General features: G+C 38.6%; 1 protein-coding gene across 4 annotated transcripts in view; it reads right to left on the bottom strand.

Annotated features, from left to right (window-relative positions):
- PDE7B (phosphodiesterase 7B) overlaps positions 1 to 14,233 on the bottom strand; it is a 165,742-nt gene extending 151,509 nt beyond the window's left edge. For all 4 annotated transcript variants that reach the window (XM_041423518.1, XM_041423516.1, XM_041423517.1 and 1 more), the window contains exons 1-2: positions 14,068 to 14,233; positions 13,790 to 13,904 (exon numbers count right to left, since the gene is read on the bottom strand). In XM_041423518.1, the coding sequence (XP_041279452.1) occupies positions 13,790 to 13,810 (21 nt within the window). In that variant the 5' untranslated portion in view covers positions 13,811 to 13,904; positions 14,068 to 14,233. The remainder of the gene's footprint in view (positions 1 to 13,789; positions 13,905 to 14,067) is intronic.
- Between the last annotated feature and the right edge of the window lie 3,199 nt (positions 14,234 to 17,432).

Consider the following 17,432-nt stretch of genomic DNA (forward strand, 5'->3'; position numbering starts at 1 on the left):
TGTCTGCCCTTGGAACATGCAGTGAAAGTAACTTCCAGGCTGAAATCAGACTCTTAAAACATTAAAAGAGCAAAGCAAAGGAAAAGTCTGAGAGTACAACTATCCAAATCTTATTAAGCAATTGGTTTGTTTCAGAGGAGTTAAACTGATTCCTAGCATTTAATCTATTCTGTGTCAAACTGCATCTTTTATTAGGACTTCCTACATCATGGGGTGATATTACAAGAAAAAATGCACAGGTAATATTCCAACGTGGCTGGTATGAGTGGAGCTACAAGGAAAGGGAAAATAAAGAATTAGACAGACCACAACGCCTTAAGGCCTCGTGCATTGTTTGTTGTCAAACACTAATAGTCTAGTTTGATGTTTCTCGGAGTGATATAAGACACGTGGTAACCTTTGTCCATTCCTTACTCTGGAATTCCCATGTACCAAATGCCACTGAGGCAGAGCAGCTTCCCTGGGATGGCTGCCAGCACTCTGAGTACAGCTTGCTGAAAATAAACCTGGTGCCAAGAAGATGCAAAGGGTAATCACTTAAAGGGAAAGATGCCATCAGAGGATTAAGCACAAAACCACTGCAGCAGAGAGAGACGAATATATGTCTTTAAAGTAAGAAACAAATGACAACTTCAGAACAACTACTACAGTTTCTAGAGCCCATTTCATTAGTTACAATAATTTCAGGTGCCTGTAGGCAAGTTTATTTTAAATTTGTACTGATTTCTTCAGAATGATTAGGAATCTGGAATCTAGACAAAGGCATAGCCTGATTTGCTGGTGTGGTAGTGACAAGTGGATGTCTGCCAAATTCATAATTCTGCCAAATTCATTTATTTATGCACAAATACTTGTTTGGAGATATGGCAAAGGCTTTGTAATCCCAGAAACTGTTAGATATTTGTTTCTTCAAAGTGCAGTAGAGATTAGCTGTCAGAATATTAACACAGAACTTACTTAAAAAATGTAAAGCAGCAAAGCCTGGTTGATAAAACAGGAGAGTAGGATTTTTCTTATTATTAGACTCAGATATAAGTTGAATCCTAAAACTGGAAAAAATACTAATTTCTTTATGTAACATAGCCCTCTTCCATACATGGAAGATTACCATGAAGCCAAGCAGTCTTCTCCTTTCATATATAAAAAGAGAATTTTATTTATGTCTACCAAGTTTTCTGTACCGTGCAGTTTTTCAGGATACCCTGACAGCTTAAGTATCCAGTCACAGACATGATCTTTCACCTTATGAGCTTGTGTTAGATCCTAATTTCTTCTTCATGTCTGTATTCAATATCAATTAATAGGTGAAATCTTTCATACAGATATAAAATATAGAAGGATATAGAAGCACTTCAAATACATAGATATATTTTGCCAGATTTCCAAAGCAACAATTGCCTAAATATCATACAGACTTTCTAAAAATTATTTTGTAATTGAGAAATCAATTTTTGGTACTGTGCAGTGGAATTGTCAAGACCTGCAGAGACATTGGCACTTCCTCAGTATTTAAACACTCCTAGATGCAAAGCTATTCACATAATTAAATACATTGTTAAAGATCTAAAACATTCAAAGTATTTAAAATCACAGTTCTCCATATGAAAAAAAAAAAGAATGAGTGTGCTCTTGCTCTTGTGAAACACATTATTTGCAGTAATGTCACAATGACTTTTATTTCACGTATGAAATAAAATTGCCACAACAAATTCTCAAAGACTGTGTGAACAGTCCAGATAATTGCATGCAAGGGGATGCCACAGGGTGAACCACTGAGGTTAAAGAACATTCTGGAGTAAAAAAATAGTGATTTTCATGGTTTCTTTTTCTTAAAGAGCAAATCTTTATGTTTCCAACAGTCTTTTTAGGTTTTGTCCTGTTTTGTCCCTCATTCTCAAGGGCAAATACTTTCCACTACTCTATAAACTAGGACTGTATTGGTTACATTTCATTGTAATTGTCTCAATTATTTTTTTTTAAATATGTGATGATTTCTTTGAAAAATTTGGAGAAATATTTCTTGCACTTGGAAACTGAGGATTATCATATTCCTCAACACTTCCCTAAGTAAGATAATCCTCAGTTTCTTAGCAGCTCACTTTGAAATTTCACAGAGATGTCTGCTATAAAATCTTTATCTTATCCTGATGCTGGAGACAGCCTTTATGTCACCACGAACATGCAGCCCACCATTGTAAAGAAATCTGTGTGAAGCTGGACCCAAGCCCCTGAGATCCCTGATGTTGAACAGATTAAATTTTTCTGAGAATAACTTGTGTAAAAATACTGGGGGGTCAAAAGATCAAGACTTGATGGAAGCAAGGAGAAACAGTGCTGATATAGACTTAATATCAGCAATTTTAGAGTCAGTATCAGATAGGGAAAGATGCATTATTACAGATGTTTAAGATAGCAAGATACAGTGCAATTGCCCCCCCATCATTCTCTGCTTTCTCTTTCCCACTTCTTCCTCCTCCACTTTCATCCCTATCTGCCCCCACCCTGCCTGCACAATGGGAAGTGGAGCCAGGGCTTTTGGGTCAGAGATGACAAATTCTCTGTGGGAGATTCTGCTCGCAGGCTGAGCTGTGCCCAGTGATGCTGAGGAAAGCAGAGCTATGGGATCACTCAATTTGGCATTCTCTGCTGTGGGGGTGCCTATAGGAAACAAAACTCCAGGGTATGTGAGATTTCCACTTGCCTGCTGGAACAAGTCTGGGTTCAGAGGGAGATGGGTACAACTAGTACTCAGGGTGAACTAAACATCTCCTTTTTATTTTTTTAAATAGTAAAAATCAAAGAGGTACATGAATCCATTCTACCCTCAGTTAAACAATTCCCAATCCCTACTACACAGAGCAATTTGCCATGACAAATTATTTATTTTATGAGATGGCAAATTTCCATAGTAGAAAACTCTGTCAACATAAACTGCTTAAACAAATCTTTGATTGTTCTGCAGTCAAATAACTAGATTCACAAAGAATAGAAAGTGTAAGTATTGTATTTAAACACTAAATGATCACTGAGTTAATAAAAAAAATATTTTCTGAATTTGAAAATATGGAATAACAAAAGCTTGAATCTCCAACTTTTAAAAGATTTATGCACAGAGAGGGAAGCCATTTCCAGAAAGCATCCTTTAATACATCTGCATTTCTACCTGTGGGGAATACAAGTGTCTTACTTAAATGACTGTTACTGATCTGATTTACATTTTACATATAATATTTTCATACTCTTCTGCTACTGCAACACACTTTACAATGCAGAGCAAGAGCCTTAAATAATCTCTTAGCTCAACACAATTTTTCCTAGGCTAGCATTTCATTTGGTATGAGTCTGAACATGATATCATGTTCCTATTTGGGATACTGAGTCTCTGAGACCGTATCTGCTTGCCTTTCTCTCTTTCACTCTCTTATCAGTCACAATCAGAAATGTTTCTGACGTCTTCTGACAGATGAGGCTCTACCTTCTTCTGAAGCCTGCCTGCAGCACAGTGCATCGACTGCCTGTAACTGCTCACAGATCAGAAGGACACCGTACTTGCAATGGCTCACAATCAGAGGAAAAAAGATTATTTTTCCTTTGATATTTAAATTTTTAAAAATCAGTTAGGTAAAAGATTCTTTATTCCTAAATGTAGTAAGAAGATAATTTTTAGAAGTAGTAAGCAGCTGCTGTGAATGTAATATAAAATATGGATGGAAGGGTCACACTTTTCAAAGTGAGATCCTCAAAACATTTTAAAGAAGAGGGTAAGTTTGAAAATTCTGAATCTGGCCCTTAAAAGAATCTTCATTTAAAGTAAAAGTGTTGGGGTGACCAAGTCACGCTACAACTCTTTCTATGCCTCTATTTGTAAAACTAATAATGGTAAAGCCTCTCTTAAAAAAAACCCCAGTTTTTTCTTTATTCATCAGTATGTTCAGAAACATCTTCTGTTTATATGAGGGTTTTCATTAACACATTTTTTTATACTAGACTCTGAGAAGAGTGAATGCCATTGCGTGCATGAAACATGAAACATGCCTTATAATTTCTTATACCATATACAGTAATGTCACAACTTAGGCTGACACAATTTCAGATATGCCTGGGCTAAAACTAAGGCCATTTCCTTTACACAACTGACTTTCCAATGCACACCAGAACAGATTGCCCAGAGAGACTGTGGAGTCTCCCACACCAGAGATATTCAAGAACTGCCTGGATGCAGTCCTGTGCCATGCACTCTAGGTTGACCCTGCCTGAGCCAGGAGGCTGGACCAGATGACCCACTGGGGTCCCTTCCAACCCGACCCATTCTGTGATTCCATGGGCTCCTCTTCCAGCTGCAAGGAACTGCAGAAAATGTCTGAGGTTCATGGGCAAGACACAGAGGGACGTTAATTAGTAAACTATCTGTGTGCTCAGCAAGTACTTGACTCTGAAAAGCAGTGAGGGCAATTTAAGGGATCAAAATTATAGCACCACTGGTGACCTAGTAGAAACGTCTGGTGGTGGGCTGACCCTTCATAAAAGCATTTCTGTTGTGCTTGTCACTGAAATCTGCAGTGTCCTATATCTCAGAAACAACCCATTGTTCTCTACATTGCATTTTATTTGTTGTCACTGCAGAAAAATATGTAATATGTCAAATATTGGGGTAAAGTATATTGGATCTCATGTCCCAAGAAGAACCAAGAGCAACTCTATTGACAGCATTATTCATATTTGATGTTTTAATGCAAATTAGCTAAACCAATTTTTTTCTCTCTGCTGCACTCAAGTGGCACTTCTCTGCAGAACTCAGTGGTATCACAGTTTGGATCCCAGTTTGCTACAGAGACTGACTTCCTATTGTTACTTTATAAATTAATTAATATCTTCTGTACACGCAACATGGACAAGAACTCCCTGGTTCAAAGGCAATAGATTTGCTTGTGTTGAACTTAATGAAGTGTAAAACAGTTTAGATAATGAAGAAGTTGTTAACATCAGATTGTGACTAATTTTTGGTCTGTTACTAGGAGTAAGAGCACTATATCCCATGCCATAACCTATAAATCGGTGTGGTGAAAGTATCATTTTAAGACAAGTGTTCTCAGGAGAAAATAAGTGTTGCAGATTCACAAAGGAGAAATGCCCTTCTAATATAGTATTTTAGAAAATGTCTCTAGAAATTGATGAATTAACTCAGAGGCTTCTGAAATTCTGGTAAAGCCAGGGCTGAAGAACTTCAACTGTTGGAGTATTGTCAACAGGTGACAAAGTGTGGCTAGGAAGAACTGAGACCTCTCTGCTAATTATTTTCGACATCATAAACATCAGGACCTTCTGAGACATTTTAGAAATAGGTTTGCTTATTGGCAAACTAATTTTCATCAGCTATCATAAAAAGGTGCAATGCCAAGCACAAATTGAAATTGAATGATTTTAGCTTTATTTTTATGTGAAATGTGAAGTAGTTTTCACTAATGCTTAGAAAATAGCAGAAGTCAGCTCCAGCTGGTTCACATTAGTAGTAAACATGACTAAAATTTTAAAAAATTATTATCCAAGTGGTGCTCTAAGGTAGTGAGACCAAGCTGTAGTGGCGTATTAGGTGGTCCAGATAACTGTGACATTGTCCTCCAAGCTGCTTTCTGATCAGCTGACATATGAAAACATTATAATCCTCCCTTTGTCATATTATGGGATTTGAAACAATGAAACAATGAAACAATGTTTGCTATGGTGTTAAAACAAAAAATAAAACCCAAGCTGAATCCCACACTCCTTTGCTCTGGTAGAGAAGCCCTGAAGGGCTGAATTTGGGGAGGGATGAGAATAATAATAATATACCTATAGTGCATATGGAAATCTCTTTTTAAAGCAAATGTGTTTCACAGTTAAAAAAAAAAAAGTGCACTCTACATGCAGATCTTCATGCAGAAATAATCTAATCAGCATTATAGGGATCCTCTAAATAAAGTATGGATTGATGATTTTTTTCCCCACTTATTTTGAATATAAGAAGCAGAATTAGAACTAAGTCTGTTGGTAGGAGAGTGAGAAGAGGATTGCTAAAACATTTGGAAATTAAAGGTTTCAGGGATCTCTGAGCTTTCAATTCAGGTGCTATAAAATAAGAACTAAGCAGACACTTCAAAATGGTCACTGAAGGGTCACCAGAACTTCACAGAATCATCAGAGTTGGAAGAGACCTTGTCAATCATGTAGTCCAACCATCTATCACTCACCTCTGCCCACGAGCAGGCACGCAAACTAAACAAAGTCCCTGTACCCCCCAGTCCTTACAAGCAAGATGGACATTCTGCAATAGTGATATGTTTTTTCCCCACTCTGTAAAATCTGAGCTTTCTTTTTTAAAACAACTGTTCATTGGTACAAAAGTTGTTCAGAAGGAGGTGCTCATTTGAAGAAAATACCCATCAGAAAAGTTTCTTGGGTTCAGGACCGAACTCCTGGAGCTGCAGGTAAATGTCAGCATGAAATCTCCTTAATTAATGTGCCCCTTCAGCAGTGCACAAGGTCAAGCTCCACACTGGGGCTAAAGCTGGGCCAGTGGACTGTGGGTTGCCTCTACGAGACCCCATGAAGACCCAGCTCAACCCTTATGGGACACTGCAGTGGTAATCCAGCTCAGGAAAGCTTGACAGAAGCAGAGAAGGAGCTTGAATCTTTTCTTCCACACCTTGAAAGCACTAACAACAGGCTACTGGCTACTTCTATCTGAGGTGGAAAGGGAAAACATTTCCCAGGCAATCTCTAACACACAGCAATTTTTCAGATCCAGCCATTTCATTTAGAGACGAAAGTGAATTTTAGCTTTTTAGAAAGCCTGGCCATTACTATCAGCTTTGATGGTGATATATAGGATGAACTTCATTCAATGTTCTCATGTTGCACTGGTGTTTGTTACCATACTATTACAGAGGTTATACTTTGGTAGTGGATAGGATTGCTATAGTTATAGTTTCATGGTTCAAAGAGACAGGATGTTGCAATCCTACTGCATGAAAATTTTCTTGTGATACAGCACAGTGAATGTTGGTTTCTAAACAAAATTACTGTTTTCCTGTTATTCCTCAGCTTTTAAAAATATTACTTACATAGTTGTGTCCTTAAAACATATAATGGTCTGTTCTGAAAATGAGCAACATCAGCCCCTTCTGTATTACAAATATATAAAGTTTTGCAGATGCTAGAACATAAGCTAAAAATTAAATGTAGAGATCTGATTTCAGATAAAATCTGGTGAGTATTTGTTTTCTGTGAGAAAGGGAAGGAGAGAAGGGGTGGTGGTGGGGGGGGTGGGAATTAGAGTGTCATGGAAGGAAAAGAATGCATCACAGCTTCTGTGGAACCAGAAAAGCAGCCCTGTGATACCACACTGCTGAGGAAGTTGTGGAAAACTGGTATGAAACAGGTATGATGCAAGGTTAATGCGCCTAAAATTTGATCTAACCATTGAAATGCAGAAAGAATGCATTTTAGCCCTGAAGGCTCAGTGTGTCTGATCTTTCACAGGTATAAATTGATGGAGTCCTATTAAACTTGGTGGAATCATGACATTTTACACACACTCACAGCACTCCAATTCGAGTCTTGTTTTTATCTTTTGGTTGTTCTGCTTTCAAAGCAGTCCTGGTAAAACAAACCAACTGTGCACTGGAGGAATTTGGTTGGTGAAGAAATACATTCCAGTTGTATCTTTCTAGCTGATACTTACAGTTTGCTCAAGAAAATTATTTTTTTTTTTAATGAGAGAATTTTATTTAGCATTGTTAGAGCATTTTCAAGCATTTTTTAATGTGTTCTCAGATCCACTGAAGCAGAAAGCAACTTGCTGTCCCCCCAAGCCCTCAACATGGAAAGTTCCTCTCTTTCCTTCACTGATCTGTGCAAGTTCTTCTTTATTAGTAAGGACTAATTGTTGTTTTCCTGGCTGTCCTACGGTCTTCTAAGGACCGTGTTGATTAAATGGAGATACACTGCCTAATTACATTTATGATGACCATTCTCATGCTACTTGAACACTGTTATTAACAGATACTCAGATGTTATGGCAGTGTGTAAAACAAAAATGACTCTGCATAAGTCAGACAGGGCCAAGTCATATTCCAACATTTGAAACAGAAAGGGCTCTAGAAAACAGCCTGTTTCAACATGGTTTTCAGTTGAACACTAAGAGAGAAGTGTTCTTTCTCCATGAAGGTGTCATGCATCTGTTTTCAACTTTCTGGGTGTCCATGTGAGGTCTTCTCCTCCTTCCCAGCAGCCTGGTATGCACCAAGCCCTCATTCTGTCTAACCTTCTCAGAGGTTCAAAGCCAAGTGGTAAGTTAAGGAAAAGGCAAAACCAAATGCCAGGGCTTGTACATCTTTAGTGTACTTCAGTGTGCAGCTGCACACATGCTCTGTTTGTACAGAACTACGAAGCAGATTATGTCCTCTGGGGCTGTGCAAGAAGAGGTCCCAGTTGTCACTCTGTACCTGGATCACTGTACATAAAGGAGAAAATAGCTGCACCCTTTGGATGACAGCTGAATTTTTGAGAAAGTACTGAGGTGTTTCATGTCAATACGTGTTTGTTTGCAGAGCAACCACCTGGAGATCCACACTGCTTTTACTGAGGGATGAATCCTTGCACACTTGATGGTAACTCTGCCTCCTCACATTAAATCAAGCCCCAGAACCTAGCCAGTATTTACATGCCCTGTAGAAAGTGTGTTAAGTTGTGTAGGGGGAAAGAGACGGAATGAGAACATGAGGATACATATCCTTTCTTTCAGAAGTAGTAAAGGCAATTGGCAAAGGGAGAAGAACTGATCACACTGTAGATCAGTACCATCCTCTGGGAGTTTTCTAGTTAATTTGATGTGTCTTAATTCATTTATACAGCTATCTATTTCTCTAAGCCATTCCTGAGTTGCTGCATATTCAGTCAAAACATGCCTGCTTTATTATTTGAAAGGTGATGACCATCCTTTTCAAAACACCTTTCCTACATACAGAGGAGTTAGTACCATAGACTCTGCCATGAACAGCCATGTAGAAAATTGTATACAGGTCCTGACAGCAGCTGCCCCATAAATGTGTTTTTATGCCACCACAACAATTAGCTAAACTTAATTTGACAGGAGATTCTCTGCTCTTCTTTTCAAAACCTTACACTGCCAGCATTAACACAAACCATAGTGAGATATTAGTTGGTGAGTTTTCTCATACCAGAAATTTTTGTGGGTAACTAGTACAAACCTACCAGCCACAGGAAAAAAAAATGCTTCTGCAACTGTTTCCTTCAAAATATTTGTTTCTACTTTTTTAAAAATAACCTACTCAAAGGGAAGTAAATATTGCTGCTTGTGTCTGAGGGCAATTCTTTAGCTAAAATGTAGCAAATTTGCCTGTGTGCCTGGAAGAATCCTAATTGTCCATGTCCACCTATTAAGAGGAAGAGGTCATCAGCTATGTTTATCCATCCAGGCAACCTGGGTGTCTTATTTGGCTGGACAGCAAGCTGGCAGAAGAATATCATATGCCACCACAAGACTGTGTGACTTAAATAAGTAGCTGAACTGAGTTCTCATCCATCCTCACTCATAGCTCCTACCGGGAGAAAGAACAAAATAAAAAAACACAACTCAATAGAACCCTTTCATTAGTTTAGTTTGTCTCATTTGACAGTGTTTACACACTTAAAAGATAGGCCTAGACTTTTCACTTTTCAAAGAACAGAACAAGGCCAAATGTATATTAAAATTACTGCACCAATGGACTGATGATATCACACCATTCAATCTGTGTAAAAGAAATGCTTAATTCACTCGGCTGCTGGTTTTTGAAAATTGTCTCTGTCACAAACTTTTCACTCACTGTTTTGTTGCTGAAGCCTGGCCTCTGGAAATACACTGTTCTATCTGATCTGGCTCTTATTTGTTAATTTTCTACTTTAAAACTGGAGGCTTTAAAACAGATAGCCATCACTACCCTAGACATGAGTACTGTGAACCTTTGCAATACATCTTCTGAATCCCACAGCCTATTACAGGATAACAGAAATGACAGGGTTCAGAGTTTCAAACACTGTTTTCCAATGCAAATTTTTTGGAATGGCACTGTAGTAAGAATAATAGTAAATATTAAATTTAATAGTCCTCCACAGTTTCTAGGATGACACAGAAGAATTATTTTTGCAGAAAAATCTTTGCAGAAGTTGTCTTTGCATTTTCCAATTCTATGAATTATTTAAACAAATTGTCTTAAATGTAACAAATGCATTCTATATCACTAGTATTTATACAAAGCTGATACTTCAGATCTGAAAAACTGCTACTACTGTAAGAAGGCATGTTATTTGGTTTCCACTCATTTACTGTGAAGAACAAAAGGTTACTAGCAATCCTTATCTGATTGCATATGTGGTACCTGGCACTGTGACCCATCTTCTCAGAATTATTAATCTTTAGGTGCCAAAATTGATGCACCTTGTGGTAGCCAGGGAAAGAAAAAGCATCAGAACTCCTGAATTACTTTTGTACACTTAGGTTTTATCTGTGTCCCAGTGTCGTCAGGGTATAAACTCTAAATAACATAAAGTCTACACCCTAAAGCTTGTGACTGAAAAGTGCAAATTCCACTCTAGAGGTAAAGCTAGTGTTTCACTGGAAGTGTAAGAACTGATGTGCCTGCAAGGGTAAGCCAGCTTGCTGGCTAAGGGACAAGAAAGATGAATTTCATGCTTCCAACATCTTGTACCCAATATGGATGTGAGAGGAAGAATACTGAACCATCATTTGATTACAAAAGACTTAATTTTGTTCTGGCAGTTAGTAGGACCGCAGCTGTCCCTTTCACTTTCACCCTGTGACAAGCACATGGAATGTTGTAATAATTTCAAGCACGAAAATGGAGTAACAATGTGATGATGAACAACACTGAGTAGCTAAGAATTCCTATTTACATGGGATATCTTCCTGGCTGCACCAAATTACTTGTTTTTCTGTTAGCCCAGAAACTGGAACCAATCTCATGAAGAGCATATACCTACCTTGATTTGAGGAAAGATTAAGTCTCAAATATTTCTTATGATTAAATAGACATGTGTCAGGTTTTACTCTGTTGACACTAATGGCTTGGTTAGTAGCTGGCATTTTTGCTTCATACAGCTCCTATAAAGGAAACTACCAGTACAAGAGCAGCTTTTTGCCTGAGATTGAAAAATTACAAGAAAACCATATATGTGTCATATAATACCAATTTTCAGACCATTTCTCATTAAAATATGTTTTAGCTATTGGTAGAAGAACCACGTGATGAGTGAAAAGGAATTACATGTGATCAAATGTCTCAAACATACATCATACTTGCAATGAAGACACTGGAAAATCAGTCTGCTCCCATGACTTACCTAGAAGTCTGGTAAGAGCAAGCAGAGGGCTCATTTTCAGAAGGGAGAAGGACATAAACAGGGAGAAAGGGAAGCTGCTGTTTTAATGATATATACTATTTCACACAAACACTTTACAATTTTAAAAAGTGATCTGTAGCACATTGGATTAGGCTCAGCAGACTGTGCCTTGGTCTGATGGAATCACTGGTGACAACTCCTGTCTACCCTGTGGAAATTAATTCAGAAGAAGCAGCCATTCATAGCCCATGAAACTTCTGCAATACACAATTTTTGAAGAGAATATGAGTGCAAATGTTAGTAAGTGTTTTGTCCACTGCAGAGAGGCCAACCTTAAATGGTTTCTAGATGCTGAATTCAGCATTTTTTCTAGATGCTGAATTGAGATTGTTCAGAGAAAACACTGCAAATAAACTTTTCTTAGTAAACCAGCAAAACTCATTTCCTCAGTTGAAGTCCACTTACCATATTTTCTATTAGTACCACCACTAGTAGTTGCTACGGAACACAGATGCACCAACATTTAGAGACAGAGCTTAAAAACAAAGCCTCTCTAAAAACTGATAAGTGAATAATTTAATACTCAGAAATTATTATAAACAAATATCTTACAGATTGTCTTTTGGAAACTTGAATACGTTCATGTAGTTACAGGGTTTTTCCTTACAGAACAGGTTATAGTCTCTATAGGCTGAGACACACTCAGTGAAATTTACAAATTAATCATCAAACCAACACTCTGTTAGCCTTTCTGAACTTGAGCTGAGAGAAGTATTACTTTAGTTTTTGAAAACAGCTGGCAGTTCACCTAGTAAGAACTTGGGGAGGGCTGAGGAAGAGAGAATGACACAGAGATTACAGAATAACAGTTCACCCAACTAAGCTTGACTTTGGGTTGTTGGATATGAGAAAATATCTTCCTGCATCTTCAAAGAGAAGGGGCACTACAGAGCTTATCTGTGACAAACCTCTTTGTTTCTGCAGTCATCAGTGAAGGTACAGCAAAGGAAATGGAGGAGCTGCAGTTATGCATTTGCAATACACAAAGTCCTTGTTTTCCCACTAGGCACTGCAGAATAGCAATTGTCCATTCACAGCACATAGCACATCCTCTGCATTTCAGAGCTAATATTTTTGCAGTCCTTAAGCTAGCATGCTTCAGCCTAGTGTAGTTAATGTTTTTAACCCTATGGGGTACACTGCAGGAGATAGGTGTGCACATGTTCTGTTTCTTGTTAGAGGAATTGGGATTTTAGGTATAATTTTTAAAGTTAAACTGACATATGTTCAAATTGCAAAGGATTTATATCTACAGCAACATTTCAAACAGAGCTATGAAAACTCTCTTTCCACAAATCAGAAAAATATTAAGACTGCTGGTCATTGAACATACCTGTATATTAATCCAATTAACAACAAATCTCCTGTCTTGGCTGGAGTTATTTTTAAGACCACTTGTACACACACACACATACATACACACAAGCTCTGACAAGTGGCACTCCCTCTTATAATTTAGAATCACACTTGAAAACGATGTGAGTTTGATGGTAGCAGTTGCTTTCATTTACTGCAGCACACACTGCCCACTGTGATGCTGCAACACTCATTCAAGGCAGAACACTGGCTCAAACATGAATTGAAGCTATATGCTATCAAACAGATGCCAGGTTACATCACTTCAACTCCTGAGCAAATTCCCACTTTTCTCTGCTTAGGTAGCAAAAGCTGTATGAAAACTGGTGTTGATATAAGACATCCAGCTCTCTCCCCTCCCAGTGGGGATCTGTTTCTTAGTCAAAGCTCAGGCTGCTTCTTCATTTTGAACTTCTGAACCCAAACCAAGTAAAGTAATCTAAGCATGTATTTAAAAAAAAAAAAAAGAAAAAAAAAAAAAAAGGCAGTACATGTACTCCTAAAAATGAAGCCAATATTCTTTTCTGCTTGACCTGTTTATTTCCAACTCTCCCTCCCTCTGCTCTAACTCAGAAAAACTCACAGCCCCCTCAGGATAAGAACAAGTTTCTGTTTTCTTCTTCCTTCATCTAAGCCAGACAAGTCCCAGGTCTCCTCTCCTGCCACAGAGCAGTAGGAAAACATATAGAAAAATCAAACACACTTTCCCCAGCGGGGTCAGAAAGGACTACTACAAGAGATTCTTTTTGCAATCTTCTGTAACCATCAAACGGTTAAATCAACATAAGTTAGAATTTTCATCTAGTTTGAATAAAGAGAAAAAGGGAGGAAATTCAAAAACGGTTGCTGTAGTAACAATCACCAGTAAAAATCTTTTCCACTAAATAATAGTATTATCTCCCTCTCCCCCTCACAATTTTAGTTCCCCTTCAAAAAACAATCATGCTGCCTCTTTTAGATTTGCTGTACATACCTCAACCATTAAACAAGACATTTAACCATAGTGGCAGTTCTGTGACCTCTGAATGCCGTGAAATCTCTAAGCGGTGCAGCTTGTTCATGAAGACTTGTACTGCAGAATCCAGTAACTGCATCCAGGATTGGGAATAGAAATAAGTAACGACAGCAAACAAAAATAATAATAATTAAAAAAAAAAAAAAGGATTTTTTTTAAAGGGGGGGGGGGGAAGTAAAAGAAAGAAAAAGGAAAGAAAGCCTCCCCAAGTCCCCCAACCCAGCCACTAAAACCACCTTAAGAAGCAAAAAGGCTGGGGAAGAGAGCGCTCTGGAGTGCCAGGGCGAGGGCTGGCAGCGCAGGGGCTGCTGCAGTGTGCCGCCTGTGTCAGGCAGCGCAGCCGGCCGGGCTGGGAGGCGCTGCCAGCGCCGGGCGCGGAGCGCAGACCAATCCCCGCCGTGCTGCCAGCGCCGCCGAGAAGCCTTTTCTGTTTATGTTTCCTCATTTCGGCAGTGACGTCAAAGGGTTTAGTTTTTCCTCTGCATGTGCTATTAATTTTAAACGACTACTATGGGAGGAATGTGGCAGTGATTGAGGCAGCCTACCCTAGGCGAAAGAAGCCGGAGTCATGATTTATCTATCCTGGATTCAGCTCAGAAAGGTTTTATATCCAAAGGTACTAAAAAGATCGAAAATATCCTCACGACATGGGGAAAGACTATAAATATGCTTACATATATTGAAGTATTCTTAAATATACACAAGATGTTTTCCAGGGCGAGCTGGGTATGGGTTGTGGTGCAAAATCAGACCTGATTCTGCCCTCGCCCTATGGTAAATCGGGAACTGCTTGTCTAAGTTCAGCACTGTCACACCAGTGTAAACCTGGCTAGAGAGATAAGACCGAGACTACTGTACACGTCCTTTTATCAGTCAGCAGGAGCTACACTGCAGATTAGCAAACTGCTTTCCTTACCCCATCCGAGTCATGGATGCAGTCACCCTCGAGGGCTGATCTGGGCAAACTGCTCCTTCCACCCGCAGATCGCAGCCCAGCTGTGCTCGCCTGTGAGCCCTGCTGAGAGCCACAATACAGCATTTTATTTAGTACCAAAGTCCACATCAAAAGGCAAGAGGAAGGTAGACCTTGGCTTTCAGTATAACCACACCATTGGAAGTGGAGAAAACACATTGCTGAGGCTTCAAGAAACAACTAACATTCATCAAGGTTAATTAGCATGGGCAAAAAAGGCCAAAACAGCACAAGATAATTGATAGGAGGTCAGCTGACAACAGTAAGTGTTTTGTTATTTGCATCATTCTAATTTTATCAGTTTGTTCTTCCAGGGAGTCCTTTCAAAGATCTCAGTCTATGAGGCACAATTAATTTCTAAAAAACCTTAACAGTCTGCATTTAATTTTAAAACACAGAGAAGTTCTTTTAAAAATGGGTAGGCAGAAAGCTCCTGAGAAAGAAATTTCTCAGTGCTTCACAGAACATGTACAAATATAGTAGAAGTCATAGGAACTTCCCCACGACCATCAATTGATTCTACCAAAATGCTGTTCCAGAGTGGCCAAAACATTTAATGATTTTTGCTTACCAAAAAGCCTGTCTGTGCTATCATTACTAATACAATCATCTCCACAAACAAATGCTAAGTGTTATGGGGATGTAAATACTAGAATAACATATCAAAAAGTATTAAATAAGTTAGAGATTTACAAAATCAATTAGAGCATGTTAAGTTGACTGACTGTACTTAGAGAACTGTATGAAGCAATTAGAAATGCACAAAGAGAAGCATTATTCATAGTGCACAGAAAATCATCTTGTTCATCTTCACTCAGCATTGGTGAGAAGGCAATTGAATAGTGCACTTTGGGAATTGCAGTTCAGGAACCAGTCCTGGGAATGTCAGATGAAAATTGAATGTGGGACTGGAGTCGATGAAGAAAGACTGAGATTGGCATTGTTTAGTCCAAAGAAAGGAGAGTTGATAACCAATCTTAAGTATATGAAGGGTATATTTCTCTGAAAGAAAATAAACTATACTAGATAGAGTTTATTCTTTGTCCTGGAGACGTCATCTGGCCTTTAAACTTCTTCAACTTCTTCACCCTTTTTGGCAACACTGCTTCACCTAAGCTGATGATACATCTCAGACTGTGTTTGGAAAGCAGTTGGGGTGGTGTCCAAAATGTGTGAAGGTCTGCTCTAGAAACATGACATTGTAAGTAACCAAGGTCCACTGTTTCGAGATGTGTTCTGGCTCTGAGACGTGTTCTGGCTCTTTTATTTAACTAGAATAGATCCAGACAATTTGCAAAGAAGGAGGGATTACATTTTTCTCCGTAAGAATTGTGGTTAGGACAAGTAAACTGCAGCAGAAGAAAGTTGTTTGACTTTGGAAAAACTAAAGGTAGGAGAGCAAAGTACTGAAATAGATGGGCTGTGATAGTCTGCAGTGTCTTGTTACTGGTTATTTTCATAAGTATGGTTAGTCATGAATAGTTTTGATAGAGGTGATCCTACTGTGGAGTATAGATGTGAGAGTAGGAGATTTTCAAATGTCTATTTCAGTCTGATTATTTTCTTGGCTTTGCATTTTAGGATAAATCTCATTAACAACATTACATTGCATTTCATTAAACAGGGTCTAGGTATATTCCAATTTGGCACAAAGTCTTAGGTCTTGTCTCTCTCCTAAATAAATTAGAGGTTACTTCAGCCTCCTGCAGCCAAGTGACCCTATGACAGTGAGTGGTCATTGTGGGTGTTGTGATGTAGAGGTTTCTTTGGTGAAAAGATAGAGAGGTCTGGAAGCACTTCTGATTGCAGTTACTACTTGGATGAAGAATCTTAATGCCTGCATGAGGAGATGCAAGTAAAGGTGGGAATGAGAAGGAATATCTTGGTTACCTTTGCATAACCATGCATTTCCATGATGGGCGGGAAGGACTGATGAGAAAAAAATGGACTCCACCTAACAAAGAAAAAACTTTGGCGTAGATTTTGCAAATGTGGTTTGATGTATGCTAAAATATCCTGTCAGCCTGGTGACATGCATGTCCAGGTAAGTGATCCACACTGGCCTAACAAAAAAGCTGAAAAAAGGAAAACTGATTATTTTTAAAAAGTCACTGAAGGAACAAAAAAGAAAACAAAATAAGTGATGCTCAGCCTAGACTGATATAAACTGTGTATAAATAAATATAATGGAGCCAGAACACTTAAAGCAAGATCAAAATTACAACTTAATTGACATAACAGAAACTTGGTAGGGTAGAGTCATGTGAGTATGTGACTGGAATACTAATGCCGAAGAGCACAGCTTGTTCAGCAGCAAGAGGGGGAAACAGAAGAGGAAAAAAGGTAAAGGAGATTATGCCTCATGTCTCACTGAGATGTTCAGAACGCAGCAGGAAACATGCATTGGAAGTGTGAGCAACAATACAAAGGACAAGAATATAGGCATTGTTGGGAAATCTGCTGCAGATCCAGGCAGATAAAGTAGATAACTCTTTTTGTTAGCAGGATTGTCCAAAGCATAGAACTTGGCCAAAATGGGAGATTTTATTCATTCAGCTCTTGAAAAAAGAGCTGAGCTTGCCTCAGACACTGTGGCTCCTTCTCTCCAGAATAAGCAACAGAGTATAT

This window comes from Onychostruthus taczanowskii, unplaced genomic scaffold, assembly GCF_017590055.1.
Source record: "Onychostruthus taczanowskii isolate IOZ18803 unplaced genomic scaffold, ASM1759005v1 scaffold78, whole genome shotgun sequence".
NCBI lineage: Eukaryota > Metazoa > Chordata > Aves > Passeriformes > Passeridae > Onychostruthus > Onychostruthus taczanowskii.